We start from the raw sequence: 20,545 nt of genomic DNA, 5'->3' as shown, positions 1-20,545 counted from the left end.
CCCCCCTCCCCCCAGGATGAGTCAGGGAAGGCGGCTCGCCCCAGCTTCTGGGTCACACAGAAAGCGTATAGCTGCATGGTGTGGGTCTTCTGGTACACTCTCTATGTTATCTATCAGATGCTGCCCTGGAGGTGGGGGAGGGGACCAGAGGAGGCAAACACTCATCCGGGTGGTTCAGACAGAGACGGGGAGAGGACTCTGAGAGGGAGGGAGGGAGGATGTGGGGTGCAGGCTGCAGGGAGTCTCACCTCTGACATGCTCGTAATCCCCCCACTGAGGGCAAAGGCCCCAAGGAGGAGTGGTGACAGGCGCAGGCCAGCCAGGGGCCTGTGCGGGCTCCTTTGGTAGTAGCGGTGGATGAAACAAAGGCTCTGTGTGATCCGGATACCCATGTTGAAACAGTTGGCCAAGATGAAGCCCACGCTACCAAACCAGCTGGTCAGAAGGTAAGACAGCACCAGGAATGAGCAGGACAGGGCCAGCATTGTGAAATTGTACCTAGGGATAAGGAGACAAGCAAAGCAGGGTAGTGGATACCTTGCCACAGGACAACACCAGGGTGAGAAAAGTGGCCACAAACATCGATTCACAGGAAAAGCTCCAAGTTCCCCCCGACTCCAGATGAGTTCTCATAGTCCAGGTGTCCATGACATCAAAGGCTACCTGAGGAGCTGGCACTGTGGTGCAGTGGGTTAAGCCCCTGCCTGCAGTGCCAGCATCCCATATGGGCACCGGTTCAAGTCCCTGCTGCTCCACTTCTGATCCAGTTCCCTGCTAATATGCCTGGAAAACCAGTGGAGGATGGCCCAAGTGTTTAGGTCCCTGCACCCACGTGGGAGATCCAGCTGAAGTGCCTGGCTCCAGCCGGGCCCAGCCCCAGATCCAACAGATGGAGGATCTGTGTGTGTGTGTGTGTGTGTGTGTGTATGACTGTGACTCTGCCTTTCAAATAAAATAAAATAAAGCTTAGGAAAAAATGCTACCTGGATAACACAGAAATGTCACTGCCAACCACCACCCAATACCTGAACAGAGGAGTAAGAAAATGAAAAACTTGAACTATTTATGTATCTTAGGGATAATACAGTCATGTGCCACACAACACATAGGTTAACAGTGGATTACAACAGTGGCCCAACAGATTCTTTTTTTTTTTTTTTTAAGATTTTATTTATTTGAAAGTCAGAGCTACACAGAGAGAGATGGAGAGGCAGAGAGAGAGGTTTTCCATCCACTGGTTCACTCCCTAGTTGGCCGCAATGGCTGGAGCCGCACTGATCCGAAGCCAGGAGCCAGGAGCTTCTTCCGGGTCTCCCAAGCTGGTGCCATGGCCCAAGGACTTGGGCCATCTTCTAATGCTTTACCAGGACATAGCAGAGAGCTGGATGGGAAGTGGAGCAGCCGGGACTCAAACTGGCACCTATATGGGATGCTGACACTGCAAGCGGCGGCTTTACCTGCTACACTATAGCGCCAGCCCTGGCCCATCAGATTCTAATGGAGCAGAAAAACTCCTCTTGCACCACAATGCTGCCTTACCCTCCTGATGCTGTGGTGCAAGGCACTGCTCGCACATGTGTGTGATGCTGTTTTATACACCTGCCAGTGGTATGAAGGCGGGGCATACACAGTTATGGCCAGCACAGGGAACCTGCAAGTGATACTAAGCGACGACGCTACTGGTTCATTATGCACTACTCTGTACTTTTTATTGTTATCTTAGGTGCGTACCCCTACCTCCAAGAGAAAAGCACACTGGAGCAAGACGCTGTGGTGGGCTGGCAGTGCCCTCACAGAGCTTGGCTTCATGGGATCTCAATGGCATCAATTTTTCTTATGCTTTAAGTCTCTAGTTGTTTTGGTCATCATGGCCCCAGAGCAGCGAGCTGCCCCATCTAGGTGCGTAGTAGGCTGTCTTATCAAGGTTTGTGCAAGACATGCTGTGGTGTTTGTACAATGGAATCACCTAATGACACACTTACCAGCTTGTCTCCATCATTAAGTAAAATGTGACTATAACTGGTTAGTTAAGTGATACTTTGTGATTCAGCCCAAGTCCCCAATGAAGATACAAGAATATGACCTGGGTAATAATTACGTGCTGGACCCTACCTCTGTAACTGGCCCTATACAGAGTGCTGGGGACACACCAGTGAATGGCCCATGCCCAGGAGAACCTGGCTGTTTCACAGGCAAGGGGACCAGCACAAAGGGCCTGAGGAACTCGCCTATACTGTGAACCAACACTCTAGCCCAGCCTGGCCCCTAGGCTGCAGCGCCTCACAGCACTGCCCTCAATGAGTGTAGCCATTCACAGCCTGGGGCAGTGGACGCCAAGTGACCTATCTCCAAAATGAGATGTGAACAGGAAGCAAAGCTTGGGCTACCTTGGTATTTTCTAGAACCTTACACATCCTCCTCCTCTCTCTCTGGAGCTCTGGGGTTCAGGGGTTCTGGGGACAAATGGGCTATACTACTCCTTCCCTCCTCTTAATTCAGAGCAGCATATCACATATAACCTTCAACAGTCAGCAGAGGAACTGAATCTCAGCACACACAGTCCCAACACCTTGGCCTCCAAAAGGCTTGCAGTACAGCCTCGAACAAAATGCCCTGCATCTGGTTTCTGCTTAGCTCAGTACATAGTTGTGGGGGGACCCAATTCCTTTAGGACCCCAAGTTGTGTCTGCCAGGTTAGATGCTCTCCAAGGCACCACCCAGGTTCTACACATGAGAGGTGTAAGAAAGCCGCTGTTCCCTCCAAATGCCCCACATATACCCCAAGGTCCTCTGGAGATATACTGTATCAAAGTGTGTAGTGGGGCTGGTGCTGTGGTGCAGAGTTAAGCCACTACTACAATGCCAGCATCCCATATCAGCACTAGTTTGAGTCCTGGCTGTTCCACTTCTAATCCAGCTCCTTGTCAAAATGCTTGGGAACACAGAAGATGATGGCCCAAGTCTTTGGGCCCCTGCCAGCCATTAGAAGACCCAGATGGAGTTCCAGTCTCCTGGCTTTGGCTTGGTCTAGCACTCCCTGTTACAGCTATTGCGGAATGGACCAGAAGACGGAAGATCTCTATCTCTCCCTCTCTTAATTGCCTTTCAACTAAATAAACAAATCTTAAAAAAAAAAAAAAAGACTCTGCATTTCTAACAAGCTCCATGGGGAACATGAGGAGGTGGAGGAACAGAATTTAGTCTGTCCTGTGCCTGGCCCTGCAAAGCTAGGTGAGACAAACCTTGCAGGATGCTCTCTCCCCCTCTACCAAGGAAGGTAAAGAGCAGCTGCTGCCTCCCAGACCTCCCAGGGGCACTCACTGACTTGTGTTGCTGCGACAGAGATTCGGGGATGCACCATGCCAGTGGTGTCAGTGCAGCCACTGTAAGAGCCATCTGCAAGTGCACGTTTAGAACCAGAAGCAACAGCAAGTCTCTGCATCTCGGCTGAAGGCCACACACCTTCTAGGGTACCCACCTGTCCACCTCCTCTTTGCTCATGGCTGCAAACGTGAAGCACTCAGTCACTCCATTGATGGCGAGCAGGAGGACATAGAGACAATAGGAGCGCAGCAAAACAGGACCTGCAAGAAAACAACTCATGGAAACTCTGGTGCCTAAGAAGGAGGCCCACATGCACCCTCGGCTGGGCTAGCTGCTCAGAGAACGCCAGGACCAGGGCATGAGACCTGCCTGTATCATCAGTGGGCAGCCTGCAGGCTCGAGTCCATGTTTCAAACTGTCTGGAAGGACTCCCAGTATCCCACGGCGTTGGCTAAAATAATCAGCCACAAACAAGAAGACGATTATGAATGAATGTACAGCTCTTACTGAACAACTGAAGGCTTATCTAGCCTGCAGGCAAATTTGCTGGCTTTTTAATCAGTAGGAAGAGGCTGCTAGCTTGAGCACTCAGAGATGCTGTTGGCCCAGCATGTCAAGGGAATTTCAGTTAAGCAGGTCCTGAGGGGAAAAAACAGATCTTCAGGAAAAGCCCACTGCCCAGGACCAGCAGGAAACAATAGAGACTGAACAGCCACATACCTGCAGCAAGAATCAAAGCCTACATGGTATTTCTTTCTAAAACAAAGGGTTGCCTTTCTAGAGCTAACAAGTAAGATTTTTGGAAAAATCTGCTAGCCAGAGGACAGGAGCCTGACAAATAATACTATCCCCTCTTTGAAGAGGGCTGTGATTAAGAGATAGCCAAGAAACCAGCGCTGTGGCGTAGTTGGCTAAGACTCTGCCTGCGGCACTGGCATACCAACATGGGGGCTTGTTTGCATATGGCCTGCTCCCCTTCTGATCCAGCTCCCTGCTGATGGCCTAGGAAAGCAGTGCAAAATGGCCCAAGTGCTTGGGCCCCTGCATCCATGTGGGAGACCTAGAAGAAGCTTCTGGTTCCCAGCTTCAGATCAGCCCAGCTCCAGCCATTGCAGTCATCTGGCGTGTGAACCAGCAGATGAGAAATCTTCCTGTCTCTCCCTTTTCTCAGTCTGTAACTCTACTTCTCAAATAAAAAATTAAAAAATCTTATAAAAAAGAGGTAGCCAAGCAATTTCTAGCAAAGTAAACATACAACCAATCTATAATCCAGCAATTCTACTCCTACATACACATCCAACAGAAGCGAGCCATATTCACAGAAACCATAACGACTTTGTCACCGTTTTACTCAGAACAGCCAAGACTGATCAGCAAAAAAGGAGAAGCCCACTGAGGGTGCAGGGACTGCTTCTTAGTATGGTAAGCGTGCAAAACCACAGGTGGCTCTCAGAGATGCTATAGTGAAGGCGAGGAGCCCAACATGTTTCACTGATAGGAAATCCTTCTGAAAAGCAATGCCGGGGCAGGAGCTGCAGCTCAGTGGGTCAAGTCATGGCTCGTGATGCCAGCTCCAGTCCCACGTGCTCTGTTTCCAGTCCAGCTCACTGCTAATGCACCTCGGAAGGCAGCAGACAATGGCCTAAGGACTTGGGTCCCTCCCACTTCCATTGGCGACCTGGAGGAGTTCCTGGCTGTTTCAACCATTCCAGGAATAAACCAGCAGGTAGAAGATCTCTCTTTCTCACTCTCTCTCCCCTCTCTGATACTCTGCCTTTCAAATAAATAAATAAAGTCTTTAAAAAAAAAAAAAAAACAATGTTAATCTATAGCGATACAAATCAGAAAAGAGGTAGCCGTTGCAGCCATTTGGGGAAGTGAACCAATGGATGGAAGATCTCTCGCCCAACCTCTTCCTCTCTTTTTGAAACTCAAAGCTTTCAAATAAATAAATCTTTAAAAAAATCATCAAACTGTACTCTTCAGAGAATAGCATTTTACTTTATGCAAATTAGACCTCAATCATAGAACCACCAACAGAGAAGAAAGAGAACTGAATCTTGAACTCACTCTGGGCTCATGTAAACCATTTGACAGGAAAGATCCCTGTGCTGATGGGACCCTGAACAGTTTCACGGTGATCACAAAATTAATTAAAAAAGGAATTCTAACAGGACAGCCTGGGTCTCCATGAAACTTTCTCGGATTCTGTATCTGACCACATCACATGCACCTCACCCCTCATGCCACTGTGCAAAGTAGCCCGGCTCCTGCCCAGGCAGAGAGGCAACCCCAGGGGAGGAGCCAGCTCTGTCCGAAGGCAGTTCAGGCAGTGTTTGGTACAGCTCCTGTTTCTCCTGTCCTCCTTCTTCTGGAAGAAGCAGCAGGCCAGGGGCCCCTGACCTGCTATCTGAAGCCCAACAGCACAGAAGGACCCCTTGGAGGTGGACAGGGAGCCACTCTGAGGCCTGCAGAGCAGAGAACACTGATTGCATGAAGCACACACTCTAGGAAAAGGGTTTTGGGTCAAGCTGGAGAAATCAGGATGGAGCCTTAAACTGAATGCAGGGGTGTGATGGGTTGAATTACATTCACCCCACCCCATAAAAAAAAAAAAAAAAGATATGTTGAGATCTATAACTCCCAGAAACTCAGAATGTGATTTTATTTGGAAACGGAGTCTTTCTGGAAATAACCAAATTCCCATTAAGTCACTGGGGGGTATTGGCATTCTAATAAAAGGGGAATTGGGAGACAGACACACACATGGAGGGAAGACAGAGTGAAGACATGGGGAGAAGATGGCCACGTGGCTGAGTGATGCAGGGACTGCCAGCCATAGCAGAAGCTGCAGAGGCAAAAAGGACCCCTTCCCCCAACCCTGCCCCAGCCATCAGAGAGATCATGGCCCTGCTGACACCCTGACTTGGAACGTAAACACAACATACTTAACTTGGAAGCCACCCAGTAGGGGCACTGGGTCGAGGCAGTCCTAGGAAAGTGACATGTAGAGACAGAAAAGAAAAAGAGATTTTAAAAGAAAAGGAAAGGCACAGGCAGGAAGCACTTAAGAGATAAATGGGAGAAACCACAGGGACGTTCAACAATTATGTTTCTCTTAGGGATGGAAGAGCTCAGGGTGGGGTTTCTGAGAAAAGCCTCCAGGGCACTCACCAAGCCCCTGATTATACACAGTGCTGAACCCAGACAACACCCTTCCCCCAGAATCCTGTCTGCACCAAACGCCCCATCTGGAGGTGGCCAGGATAGGGTCCCAGAGAACCATACAACTGGGGGTCACTGGGGACAGCGGTTCCACCTTCACAATTAAGGTGAGAGGGCTGAGCCACACAGAGTTGCTCTTCTTTTCTGATTAATCCAGGAAGATTGTCTGGACAAAGCCAAGTCTTTTTTTGTTGTTGTTGTTTTTTGACAGATAGAGTTAGACAGTGAGAGAAAGAGAGAGACAGAGAGAAAGGTCTTCCTTCTGTTGGTTAACCCACAAAATGGCCGCAATGGCTAGAGCTGCACCAATCCAAAGCCAAGAGACAGGGGCTTCCTCCTGGTCTCCCAGGTAGGTGCAGGGGCCCAAGCATCTGGGCCATCCTCCACTGCCCTCCCGGGCCACAGTAGAGAGCCGGACTGTAAGAGGAGCAGCGGGGACTAGAACCGGCACCCATATGGGATGCCAGTGCTGCAGGCAGAGGATTAACCAAGTGAGCCACAGCGCCGGCCCAACGAAGCATTTCAGCACCAAAACAGACTGTTGGGGAGTGGTGCTTGGCTCAGGGGCTAAGAAGCCAGCTAAGATGCCTGCATCCCACGCTGGACGGTCTGCACTGGGGTTCTGCTTCTGCTCTTGACTCCAGCTTTCTGCTGATGCACACGCTGCAAGGCAGGTGATGGCTCAAGCAGTGTGGGGCCCTGCCACCCATATGGGAGACCTGGATTGTGTTCCTGGCTTAGGACAAGCCCAGCCCTAGCCATTGTGGGGATTTGAGGATTGAACCAGCGAATGGGATCAATTTGTCTCTCTGCCTTTCGACTTTAGAAAAAAAAATCTTAAAAAATAACCTGACTGTGGGGAGAGCAGCTGTGTTCATATTTTCTGGCACAGGAAAGGAATTCAGATCTGTAGCGCCAGTCCAACAAGTCAAGAGTAGGGCCAGGAGAGGAGGTGTCATGAAGAGCAGGGAACAGGCTCCCCAGGGCTGGGCAATGACCCTGTCAAGAAGCCACGTGGGCTTTACAGAGAGTGAAAGTTTGGTGAACGTGAACATCAGCTACAACTGAGACAAATGCTAGAAGACCCTCTGGGGCCCTGGGCTGGGCAGGATATGACAAGGGTCCTGAACATGTGACAGTGACAGACCAAAGCACACAAACTTTTCAGACATTGAGAGGCTGGAACCATTCTCAAGACTGCTCTCTGCAGCGGAGAGCAGGAACAAATTCAAATTACTTTAGCACCCAACTAAACCTGGAACTTTTTAATTGACAGATCTGTTCTCAATGTTCAAAACTGCACCTCACCTGAGTAAAAGGACTACACAATAATTTTTTTTTAAGATTTATTTATTTATTTGAAAGGCAGAGTTACAGAGTAATAGGGAGAGAAAGAGAGGTTTTCCACCTGCTAGTTTACTCCCCAGATGCCTACAATGACTAGGGCTGGGCCAGGCAAAAGCCAGGGACCAGGAGCTTCTTCTGGGTCTCTCATGTGGAAGTAGGGGCCCAAACACTTGGGCCACCTTCTGTTGCTTTTCCCACGCACATTAGCATGGAGCAGGATAGGAAGTGGAGCAGTGGGGCACGAAGTGGTTACCATATGGGATGCCATACCACAGGTGGCAGCTTTATCGGCTACACCACAAGGCTGGTCCCTCACAATAACCATAATTGGTTTTTATCTCCTGTGATTAACCTCCCCACCTGGTGGACAGCCCCCTCCTCATGGCAATGACAGGTGACTATGCCACAAGAAGGCTGTTTCTTGGCGACTGTCTCCTAAGGGACAGAGTTGCCGCCCCAATCTCTGCACATAACTCACTACTGGCTTCCTAATGAGGCTCCCTGCAGCTGCTAGATGAAAATGCACTTCTCGCAGAACAAGCCACAGGGAGCCGCAAGGTTAATGACCTTTGCTCTGGAGTAGGAACTTCTTCCCCTAGTTCCTGAAGTTTGGACCCCATTACAGTGGAGGCTAAAACATCCTAGCGATCCTGTGAAATGGTGTTTGACAAGGCCTTTACAGCGAGATAGGACAGCAGAAAAATGTCTTTGGAGTTCCTGCCTCGTGACATGAGGAATTAAAATCCTCTTTGTCAGGCTCGGTGATGTGGCGCAGTGCGTTAAGCTACCTCATGTGATGCCAGCATCCCATCGTGGAGTGCCAGTTCAAGTCCTGACTGTTCCACTTCCGCTCCAGGTTCCTGCTAATGTGTCTGAGAGGCAACAGATGATGCCTAAAGTGCTTGGGCCCCTGTCACCCACAAGGGAGACCAGGATGGAGTTCTTGACTCCTGACTTCAGCCTGGTCCAGACTTGGCTGTTGCAGTCATTTGCAGCGTGAACAAGCAGATGGAAGATCTAGCTCTGTCATGCTGCCTTTCAAATACATATATAAATAAATAAATATTTTTTAAAAATCATCATAAAGCACTGCAAATGAACTGCGAGGCTCTAGCCTGTCACATTTTGAAACTGGTAAAGCCCCTAAGGCCTAGCAAGTGCTGTGACAGCCTCAGTGGCCTGGGTACCTGGTATGGCAAAGTTAGTCACTTTTCTCCTCCAATAACCAAGAGCCACTAGATTAAATAAACCTTTTATTTTGCTGGGATCAGTTTCATTCTCAGCAATGGCCCTGGGTTGATCTCTGGGGCATTTAAGTGTCCAGCCATGAGATTTAGGGGCCTTTACTGATGTGTTTAGTACCAAGTGGGGACTCCTTAGAGCCTGCTCTCTGCCATCCTCCCTCACACATTAGGCCTGAAAGGAAAGTCCAGGGCAGGGAGGACTCACAGTGAGGTTGGGGAACTGAATGTCAAGTGCCAAAGTCCCTAACCACACCCTGAGCAACCATCTGAGCTCAAGGGATGGGAGTAGTCCCACAGCCTCAGCCATCGATTTTCCCAACACTGATAGATACCAATCCTGTGTGCCCAAGTCCTAGAAGTTCATAAAACTCTTCTATTTCTGTTTTGAAATTCAAACAAATCCAAATCCAAGAAAAACCTCACACATACCTGATCCTGAGCTAAGCATGGCCCCTCCGTAGATATCCAGAGCCAGCTGAGAATATGCAAAGCCAAAAACAGTGATGGTCAGGCCGGTCAGCAGGGCCAGCTTGAGCAGGGACTCTAAAACCACGGCGGCCACGGCAATGTCCTCCTGGGGTTGGGGAAGGAAGGAAGCGGGGTGAATCACAAGCCGGGAAAACTTCCACATGTGGACTTCTCCCTCTACTGCTTCACAGAGTGCTCCTCCAACGGGGGCAGGGGCCTCACTGCTCTTCTGGGCCCTGTGCTTGCTTTAATGGCCACTAATAAATGAAGGAAAAACGCTAACACAGCTCCTCAGGTGGTATGCGAGAGGTTTAGCTTTCAATTTATTCTGGATATAGTTTTTTCAAATATTGCTTAGGAAATTCTCATTTTGCCTTCTGATATTTATTCTTGCAAAAATATAAATTTTTTTTTAAATTTGAAAGGTAGGAGGAAAGAGATAAGGAGTGGGGAGGAAGGGAGAGGGAGTGCACCAGAGCAAAGTCAGGAGCCAGGAACTCAATCCAGGTCTCCCACACAGGCAGCAGAGACCCAAACACCTGGGCTATCACCACCACCTCCCAGAAGCTGCACCAGCAGGAAGCTGGAGTCAGGAGCCTGGCACCCCATTGTGGGAAGTGGGTATCTCAGTAGGAGTCCTAACCACTAGGTCAATCACCTGGCCCCTGATACTTGTCCCTGGTGGGAAACTGTTTCTCCTGAAAAACAACTCAGCATTCTGATGTTACTGTCAATGTACGCTTAGGAAATACTCCTAAATCAGATCAAGACTAAATTAGTTGCCTGGAGGCATTGTACTAAACTATATATATATATATATTTTTTTTTTTTTTTTTTTTTTTTTTTTGACAGGCAGAGTGGACAGTGAGAGAGAGAGACAGAGAGAAAGGTCTTCCTTTGCCATTGGTTCACCCTCCAATGGCTGCCGCAGCCAGCGCGCTGTGGCCGGTGCACCGTGCTGATCCGATGGCAGGAGCCAGGTACTGGTCTCCCATGGGGTGCAGGGCCCAAGTACTTGGACCATCCTCCACTGCACTCCCTGGCCACAGCAGAGAGCTGGCCTGGAAGAGGGGCAACCGGGACAGAATCCGGCTCCCCGACCGGGACTAGAACCCGGTGTGCCGGCACTGCAAGGCGGAGGATTAACCTAGTGAGCTGCGGCGCCGGCCACTAAACTATATTTTGCAAAATATATCCTAAGACAAGTTAAGAGGCCAACATAGCTTGCTTGTTTTTTTAAAAATTTACTTGAAAGTCAGAGTTAGAGAGAGACAGAGAGACAGAGAGACAGAGAGAGAGAGAGACCTTCCAACCGCTGATTCACTACTCCCCAAATGGCCACAACAGCCAGAACTGATCCGAAACCAGGAGCCAGAAGTTTCCTCCAGGTCTCTCACGCAGGTGCAGAGGCTGAAGGACTTGTGCCATCTTCTACTGTTTTCCCAGGCCATAGCAGAGAGTTGGATCGAAAGTGGGACTTGAACTAGCGCCCATATGGGATGCCGGCACTGCAGGTGGTGGCTTTGCCTGCTACGCCACAGCGCCAGCTTTCTTTTAATTCTAAGATAAGTCAGACATTTTCAGTGGTTTCAGAAAAAGTGAAGCTTCTACACTGAAATACTCCTGGATTGGGGCCAGCGCTGTGGCATAGTGGACTAGGCCTCTGCCTGAGGCACTGGCATCCCATAGGGACACCAGTTCATGTCCCGGCTGCTTCTCTTCCCATCCAGCTCTCTGCTTATGGCCTGGGAAAGCAGTGGAAGATGGTCCACATTCTTGGGCCCCTGAACCCGTGTAGGAGACCCAGAAGAAGCTCCTGGTTCCAGGCTTTGAATGAGCTCAGCTCTAGCCACTGAGGTTGTTTGGGGAGTAAACCAGCATATGGAAGACCTCTCTTTCTGTCTCTCCCTTTCTCTGTCTGTAGCTCTACCTCTCATATAAATAAATAAAAAAATACTCCTAGATTAAAATTTCTTTTGTATTTGCCAACTAGAGAACACAGATTCAGAGAGTCAGGATGTAGCTCAGGGCACAAGTCTGTTACAAGCTTAAACAATTGGTGTGGTGAGTGGAACCCTAGGATCACATCCTTTCTTTGGCATGCCCTAGGCTAGCCTTGCTCCAAGCCTGGTATCTTTGGGGTCTCAAGCATCTGAAGACGGAAAGAGCAACCTCATTCTTATACCAAATGAGGAGGTGTTTGGCCTAGCAGGAAAGATGCTGGTCAGAATACCTGCATCCCATATTACAGTATCTGAGCTCAACTCTCAATTCTCACTCGTTGAGTCCTGCCTTCTGCTAATGCGTACCCTGGGAGGCAGCAATGATGGCTCAAGAACTTGGATCCCTGCAACTCATGTGGGAGACCTGTGAATGTGATTTCAGCTTGGGCCAGTCATTTGGGGTGTGAATCAGCAAAAGGTATCTTACTCTCTGTTTTCCTTTCTGCCTCCCAAACTAAACTTCAAAAAGTTAAAGGAAAAAGGTGCTGGTGTTGTGGCATAGTGGATAAGGTACCACCTGCAATGCAGCAGTCCCATATGAGCACTAGTTTAAGTCCTGGCTGCCCTACTTCTGATCTAACTCCTCCTAGTGTGCCTGGGAAAGCAATGGAAGATGGCTCAAGTACTTGGGCCCGTCACCCACATGGGAGACCCAGATGAAGCTCCTGGCTTCAGTTGGGCCCAGCCTGGCCATTGCAGCCTCTCTCTTTCTCTCTCCCTCTCTTTCAAAAGAAATAATAAATCTTAAAAAAATTGTTAAAGAAAAATTGACGTGGGCCTGGCTCCATGGCTCAGTTGGTTAATCCTCTGCCTGTGGTGCCGGCATCCCATATGGGTGCTAGGTTCTAGTCCTGGTTGCTCCTCTTCCAGTCCAGCTCTCTGCTGTGGTCCGGGAGGGCAGTGGAGGATGGCCCAAGTCCTTGGGCCCTGCACCCACACGGGAGACCAAGAAACACCTGGCTCCTGGCTTCAGATCAGCATAGCTCCAGCCGTGATGGCCATTTTGGGGGGTGAACCACCAGAAGGAAGACCTTTCTGTCTGTCTCTCTCTCTCTCTCTAACTCTATAAAAAAAAAAATTAAAAAAAATCGATGTATCTTAGTTTATTATAAAGATTTTTTTTAAAGTTAAAGGAATACAAAAAAAAAAAAAAAAAGAATAAACCATGAGAGGGCAATTGCACTGTCCTGGGGACAGCGATAGAGAATTCTGAGAGGGCTGAGTCAAGAGTAAGGTCAAAAAGCACAACGGGATGAGACAGAAGGAGCAACCAGGGGACAAGGGGAAGGCCGTGAGAGAAACAAGCTACGGCTACTGCCATCACTGCGAAGACGACAGAAGGATGAAATCGACAAGGCAGAGGCCAGCACTGAGGCACGGCAGACAAAGCCTCTGCCTGTGGCACTGCATCCCGTAAGGGCACTGGTTGGTGCCCCGGCTGCTCCACTTTCAATTCAGTGCCCTGCTAATAACCTGGGAAAAGCAGCAAAAGATGGCCCAAGTGTCTGAGCCCCTGCCATCCACATGGGAGACCTGGAAGAAGCTCTTAGCTCCTGGTTTCTGCTTAGTTCAGCCCTGGTCATTTCAGCCATTTGGGGAGTAAACCAGTGGATGAAAGATCTCTCTCTCCCTCTGTAACCCCTTCAAATAAATAAGTAGATCAAAGGAAGGAATGAAGGAAGGAAGGAAGGAAGGAAGAAAGGAAAGAAGGAAGGAAAGAAGGAAAGAAAGAAGGAAAGAAAAGAAAAGAAAAGAAAAGAAAGAAAGAAAGAAAGAAAGAAAGAAAGAAAGAAAGAAAGAAAGAAGGAAGGAAGGAAGGAAGGAAGGAAGGAAAGAAAGAAGGAAGGAAGGAAGGAAGGAAGGAAGGAAGGAAGGAAAGAAAGAAAGAAAGAAAGAAAGAAAGAAAGAAAGAAAGAAAGAAAGGAGGGAGGGAGGGAGGGAGGGAGGGAGGGAGGGAGGGAGGGAGGGAGGGAGGAAGGAAGGAAAGAAAGAAAGAAAGAAAGAAAGAAAGAAAGAAAGAAAGAAAGAAAGAAAGAAAGAAAGAAAGAAAGAAAGAAAGAAAGAAAGAGAAATCTGCAAGACAATGTCAGACCAACAGAGGAGAAACAGACTGCTCCACAGCTCTCTGTCTTACAACTAGAGGGAGAATTCAGGTGAGGAAGGAGGATGGAACAACTAACGCTACCTGCTTCTGAAGTGTGGCATCCTTTCCCCTCTCCAGCACCTTAGCAAAAAATATATAAAAACTCTCCTCTATTGGCTGGAAAATTAATCTGGCCACAAGGGACCCAAGATTATTCACTATATCGTAGACACCTGCAAAGCAAAAAGAGAAAAACAGTCATTTAAATTTAATAGCACTATTCAAATTGTTATCCTCATTTAATATTTTAAACTTTCCTACAATCTTGAGATAACTGTAGATTCACACGTAGTTTTAATAAATAATAGTGGAGGGGCTGGTACCATGGCATGGTGGGTAAAGCCTCCGTCTGTGGTGCCAGCATCCCAGATGGGCACTGGTTCACCTCCCAGCTGCTCTATTCCAATCTAGCTCCCTGCTAATGTGCAGGGAGCAGCAGAGGATGGCACAAGTGCTTGGGGCCCTGCACCCATGTTGGAGACTCAGAAGAAGCTCCTGGCTCCTGACTTTGGACCATCCTAGCTCAGGCCATTGCAGCCATTTGGGGAGTGAACCAGCAGATGGAAGACCTCTCTCTCTGTCTCTCCTTCTCTCTCTGTAACTCTGCCTTTAAATAAATAAAGAAAGAAAGAAAGATTTTTTTTCTTTTTTAAAATTGATTTATTTGAAAGGCAAAGTTACAAAGAAGGAAAGTCAGAGAAAAGCCAGGAGCGTCCTCCGGATCTCCCACATAGGTACAGAGGCCCAAGTATTTGGGCCATCTTCCATTGCTTTCCCAGGAGCACTAGCAGGAAGCTGGATCTGAAGTGGAGCAGCATGCTGGATACCGGCACTGCAGGCAAGCGGCTTTACCTGCAACACCATGCACCAGCCCCAAATAAAATTATCTTAAAAAAAGAAAAAGAGAATATAATAGAGATCCCAGCACTCTTTACCCAGTTTTGCTGAATGGTAAGATCTTGCAAAGCTACAGTACAATATCACTACTAGATAACTGATACCACCACAGTCAAGATATGAGATGTTCCTATCACCATCATTTTTTTAATAAGAAGCATTAGTGCAAAGTTTATTTTTTTCTACTTTTATTTCTATTACTTTGAGATTACAGTAAAAATAAATATGAAAAAATAACTGAGAGACCTTTCTAGCCCCACACATATGGGCTGATCTTTGTGACTGTGAGGGTTAGCTTCCTTTTCTCCTCTCCTGGGACTCCCTCCAAAATCAGCACCAGATCTCTGCAGGAAGCAGGGGGGAGGGCAGAGAGTCTCAGCGACACCTGTCACCCAAGTTACATTAGAGGTGATATGGGAGAACCAGGCAGGGAATTAGAGAGGCATAGGTGGGCTGGAATTTCTGCCAGCCCTGAATTGTAGCTCTAGCCCTTACCTGTCAATGCAGAATGCTCACCTCCCTAGGATGCACCTACGTCTCATCCATGGCCACATGGAAGTTAAACCCCATCTGGAGGTACCTTGAAAATCTCAGGAACCCTTAGGGATACTAAATTCCACCTGTGGGGAGCAACTCGGACTAGACTAAGTTACTGGAATTAAGACTTATTCTATGCATCTGCTCTCCCACAATATGGCGCTGGGAGAGGAGTAAACAACTTCTACACAGCTGCCTCTCGCCAATTTGATGAGCTGCAGGAGCTGATCCTGCTCCTGATTGGAGGAGAGCAGCGTGCTCGGCGTGTGGGTAGCAGAGTTGGGATTGGTGGAAGAGGACTATAAAGGAGGAGAGAGACAACATGCACCAGGAACATCCGGATAATATCTGAGCAGCCCCCGAGAGAGCCGGCCGGCGGTGTGCCGCTCCCCCGCGGAAGTGGGGAAAGTGGCAGGGGGAGCCGCCCTTCCACGGAGGTGGGAGGGATCGGCAGCCAACCCGGGAAGGACCAGCAGCAAACCCAGGAAGGGCAGAGCAGACAAAAGAACAGCGCAGGGTCCTGTGTCGTTCCTCCGCGAATGGGGGAGCGACACCACCCACACTCCAACCTGTTTATATATTCAATTAGAGCACACCCTATCACCCTATACCATAAAAGAGACTGATAGCAGCCTTGCACTGTGGCACAGTGAGTTAAAGCTCCAGTCTGCAGTGCTAGCATCCCATGTGGGTGCAAGTTCAAGTTCCGGCTGCTCTATTTCCAATCCAGCTCCCTATTAATGCACCTGGGAAAGCAGCAGAGGATGGCTAAAGTCCTTGGGCCTCTGCACCCATGTGGGAGACCCAGAAGAAGCTCCTGGCTCCTGGCTTTAGATTGGCACAGCTCTGGTGACTGAAGGCATCTGGAGAGTGAACCAGCGTATGGAAGACCTCTTTCTCACTCTCTCTCTCTCTAACTCTACCTCTCTCTGTAACTGTCTTTCAAATAAAATAAATCTTAAAATAATAAAAAAAGACTGATAATGCAGGAAGGGCCCTTCTTTCACTCTTGACCATTCCAGGGGATCCAGCTCTCTGACCTCCTCATGACTAGTTTGTCTTTGTGTGGGGAGGTTCACACTCATACACCAATGCACATTCACTCTCCATTTCAATTAATCCTGTCCTCACTTGTGCCCTGTATTATAACTCTGCTTTAAATTCTTATCTCTGTGGGGGCAAGAACCTGGAATAAAGATTAAGACACATGGGCCTGGACAAGACCTGGGCAGTATACTGTATAATATATTTACCAAGACCTACAGTTTATAAGCATCAGGATTCTTTCTTTTTTTTTTTTTTTTTATTTTTGATAGGCAGAGTGGACAGAGAGAGAGACAGAGAGAGAAAGGTCTTCCTTTTGCCGTTGGTTCACCCTCCAATGGCCGCCGCTGCAGCCGGCGCACTGCACTGATCCGATGGCAGGAGCCAGGATCCAGGTGCTTTTTCCTGGTCTCCCATGGGGTGCAGGGCCCAAGCACCTGGGCCATCCTCCACTGCACTCCCTGGCCATAGCAGAGGGCTGGCCTGGAAGAGGGGCAACCGGGACAGAATCCGGCGCCCCAACCGGGACTAGAACCCGGTGTGCCGGCGCCGCAAGGTGGAGGATTAGCCTATTGAGCCACGGCGCCGGCTCAGGATTCTTTCTTTATAGTATTAATTTCCCAACATCTCCAGGTTCATTTTTTCATGAGATATTATCAAGTTACAGAAAGAAATATTAGGAAGTATGTATTCATAGATCAACTTTTGATTAAAACATCTTACCCTGATCGCCAAAATTTAATACGTTCAAAAATGTCATCACATATCGCTCACCTGTAAATGGAAAAACAAAATAGTTGGCATTTCAAATGCACAGTAATTTCTCAGTTCCTTTTATCTTTCCATTTATCAAATTTTCCTACTGACAAATACTCTTAAGAAGAAAAATTAGATAATCAGTTAAAGACACGTTCCCTGTTCTAATGGTGATTTCAAATAATCTCATAGTAATAATATGCATATGCTAAGGGCTTTATTGACAGTGAAACTCCAAGGCAATTAAGATAAAAGCAAGGGGGCTGGGCTTATAGCACCAGCAGCTTAAGCCGCTGTTTATGAAGCTGGCATCACATATCTGAGTGCCAGTTCAAGTCCTTGCTACTTTGCTTCCGACCCAGCTCTCTGCTAATGTGCAGATGATGGTTCAAGCACCTGGGCCTCACTGCCCATGGGGGAGACCTGGAGAGTTCCTTGCTACTGGCCTGGCCCAGCCAGGCTGCGGTAGATATTTAGGGAGTGAACCAGAAGATAAATCCCTCCCCCCATCCCACCTCACTTGTTATTGCTCTGCTTTTCACATAAGTAATCTTCTAAAAATAATAAAATCAATAAAACCAACCTAAGAAGTTTTAAAATAAAAGTATAGGGAGGGGCGAGTGCTGTGGCATAGCAGGTAAAGCCGCTGCCTGCAGTGCCGGCAGCCAATATGGGTGTTAGTTCTAGTCCCAGCTGCCCCACTTCCGATCCAGCTCTCTGCTATATCTTTGGAATACAGTAGAAGATGGCCCAAGTCCTTGGGCCCCTGTACCCCTGTGTGAGACCTGGAAGAAGCTCCTGGCTCCCTGTTTTGGACTGGCACAGCTCCGGCCCTTGCAGCCAGTTGGGGAGTGAACTGGAGGATGGAAGACCTCTCTCTCTCACTCTCTCTGCCTCTCCTTCTCTCTCTGTGTAACTCTTACTTTCAAATAAATAAATAAATCTTAAAAAAAAAGTATAGGGAGATTACAAAAATGTTAATGGTGAAAATGCCCCAAGTTTTAAGGAAGGCAAGATAACCTGAATATAAACCATCTGTGATTGAAATGTCCCCAATAGTATGTATAGGCTCATCAAAAAGCTCTTCTTGGGGTGGAGAGAGTTCCCCAAGGGCTGGCAAAGCTCTGAAGCCCAAGGTCATGACTCAAATCTAAGATAGATTAATGCCTCTAAGGTGAAGACACCAAACCCGGGCCCACCCCTGGCTTCCATGAATTTTCTTATCCAGGAGCAAAAGGCATTGACCATTAGGAGACAGAGCTCAAAACAGTGCCCGTAGCCCTGAAAGACAAATTCTACCTCCTAGCAATTGTCCAGAAAGGAAAGCATCCAGAGGCCAGGAGCAGCACTGGTCTCAAGACTCCCCCCGACCACGACTCCCTACAAGCTCCCCAGTCCTGTGTCTGTGTGGCAGGGACGTCCTTTGGTTCCTCCCTGGCCTATGTCTCTGATCCACATGCACCACTAACAGCTCCAGCTTCTACAAACACACGTACAGCTCTTACATGTACAACCTCCACACTTTGAGGTAGCTCTTCAGGGTTTACAACAAGTCCAGGCTCCTTAATCCTGCTCTTGAGGCCTTTCATACACGGATCTGAAACTATCAGTCAGGCTGCCTTTCACCAGCTCACCCCGCCTCACCCTGTCATCCTCTGCACCACCCTTGCCCCCAGGCCTTTACCCCCTAACTGCCCTGAGTCAGGCTGCACCCATGGATGGCCATGCTCTGGGTCTTGGCTCTTTGCATTCTCAACACCAAGAATGGCTCTTCTGCAAGGCCTTCCCCGTCTTCTGGCCCAAGAGGACTCTCCTTCCCACGTTCTGGAAGCTCCCTGAGGGTAGGAGCCCCATCTGTCACCACCATGTACCTGGTTTCCCAGCAGAACTCCAGGAAGCCAGAGGATACTCAGGTACTTCTGGGAGCCAAATTAGTACCTCGAGTACAGCCCCCCATAACAGTGAACCACCTGGCCGCATCTCTGGGGAGAGAATGAGCTCCTGGGGCTGTGGACTGTTGCTCTCATTTGCATTCTCCTCACCTGGCACACAGTGTGCAGGAAATGTCAGGGCAGAAGGGAACAGCACACACATTTTTACTAGTACAAAAAATGACTTCAACCTTTTTAGAGTTGTAGTTTTAAAATTATTTATTTGAGAGACAGAGTTCCTATCCACTGGTTCACTCTCCAAATGCCTGTAGCAATAGTGGCTGGGCCAGGCCAAAGTCAGGAGCTCAGAACTCTACCGGGGTCTCCCACATGGATGGGAAGAGCCCAAGTACCTAGGCCACCTTCTGCTGCCTCCTATGGTACGCATTAGCAGGAAGCTAGAATTGGGATCAGAATCAGGACTTGAACAAGGCATTCTGATGTGGATGTCTCAAGTGGCATTTTTAAAAAATTTTTTTACTTTTTAAAAATTATTTATTTGAGGGCCGGAGCCGTGGCTCACTTGGTTAATCCTCCGCCTGCGGTGCCGGCATCCCATATGGGCACTGGGTTCTAGTCCCGGTTGCCCCTCTTCCAGTCCAGCTCTCTGCTGTGGCCTGGGAAGGCAGTGGAGGATGGTCCAAGTGTTTGGGCTCCTGCACCCGCATGGGAGACCAGGAGGAAGCACCTGGCTCCTGGCTTCGGATCGGCGTAGCTCCGGCCGTAGTGGCCATCTTGGGGGTAATCCAACGGAAGGAAGACCTTTCTCTCTGTCTCTCTCTCTCACTGTCTAACTCTACCTGTCAAATATGTAAAAATATATATATATATATATATATATATATATATATATATATATATTTTAAAGGCAGAGAGAGAAAGAGGTCTTCTATCTGCTAGTTCACTCCTGCAGAAGGCTGCCACAGCCAGGGCTGGGCCAGGCTGAAGTCAGGAGCCAGGAACTTCTTCCAGGTCTCCCAAGCACTTTGACCATCTTCTGCTTTCTCAGGAGCATTAGCAGGAAGCTGGATCAGCAGTGGAACATCCAGAACTTGAACTGGTACCCACAGGGGATGCCAGCATTGCATGCGGCAACTTAACCTATTATGTCACAATGCCAGCCCCCTCAACTTGCATGCTCCTAGAACTGTATGCTTTAAAGATTAAAAAAAAAATCTGGGAGACCTAACTAAGCCACTTCTTTATTTTCCTGCAATGGAAGAGGCCTTGAGAAATTCTTGGGCTCCTGGTGGCCCAGTCAGGCAGCCATGCCAGGGGCCAAACTAACAAGCATGCACGCAGCACCACATTCAGGCCAGGCTTGGGAGACTTAGCGTAGTGGCTGAAACCTGCTGCTGCAAACACATGCCGGTGATGGCAATCCAAACAACCAAGTTAGGGCCATCACTTAGACTGGACTCCTTCCTTCAAACTCATTAAAACTGTTCTTAAAACTTTTAGGGGCGGGGGCAGGGGCAGGGGGCAGGCATTCAGCACAATGATTAAGCCACCCCATGTAACAACCCACATCCTACACTGGAGTGCCTACGTTTGAGTCCTGCTTCCACTTCCAAGTCCAGCTTCCTGTTAACAAGCACCCTGGGAGATGGCAGGTGATGGCTCAAG

At 48.6% G+C, this 20,545-nt stretch overlaps 1 protein-coding gene across 9 annotated transcripts in view; it reads right to left on the bottom strand.

Annotated features, from left to right (window-relative positions):
- RFT1 (RFT1 glycolipid translocator homolog) overlaps positions 1-20,545 on the bottom strand; it is a 49,482-nt gene that overhangs the window by 764 nt on the left and 28,173 nt on the right. For 7 of the 9 annotated variants that reach the window (XM_070050720.2, XM_089306098.1, XM_089306100.1 and 4 more), the window contains 5 exons: positions 16,956-17,006; positions 13,797-13,927; positions 9,570-9,714; positions 3,479-3,584; positions 249-498 (listed from right to left, as the gene is read on the bottom strand). In XM_070050720.2, coding sequence (XP_069906821.1) covers positions 249-498; positions 3,479-3,584; positions 9,570-9,714; positions 13,797-13,927; positions 16,956-17,006 — 683 coding nt within the window. The remainder of the gene's footprint in view (positions 1-248; positions 499-3,478; positions 3,585-9,569; positions 9,715-13,796; positions 13,928-16,955; positions 17,007-20,545) is intronic. The other 2 variants (XR_016214783.1, XM_070050721.2) reach the window with 2 other exon arrangements.

The sequence above is a fragment of the Oryctolagus cuniculus genome, chromosome 10, assembly GCF_051225735.1.
Source record: "Oryctolagus cuniculus isolate XC-2025 breed Fujian yellow rabbit chromosome 10, ASM5122573v1, whole genome shotgun sequence".
Taxonomy (NCBI): Eukaryota; Metazoa; Chordata; class Mammalia; order Lagomorpha; family Leporidae; genus Oryctolagus; species Oryctolagus cuniculus.
This window is presented reverse-complemented; position numbering and strand designations above follow the sequence as displayed.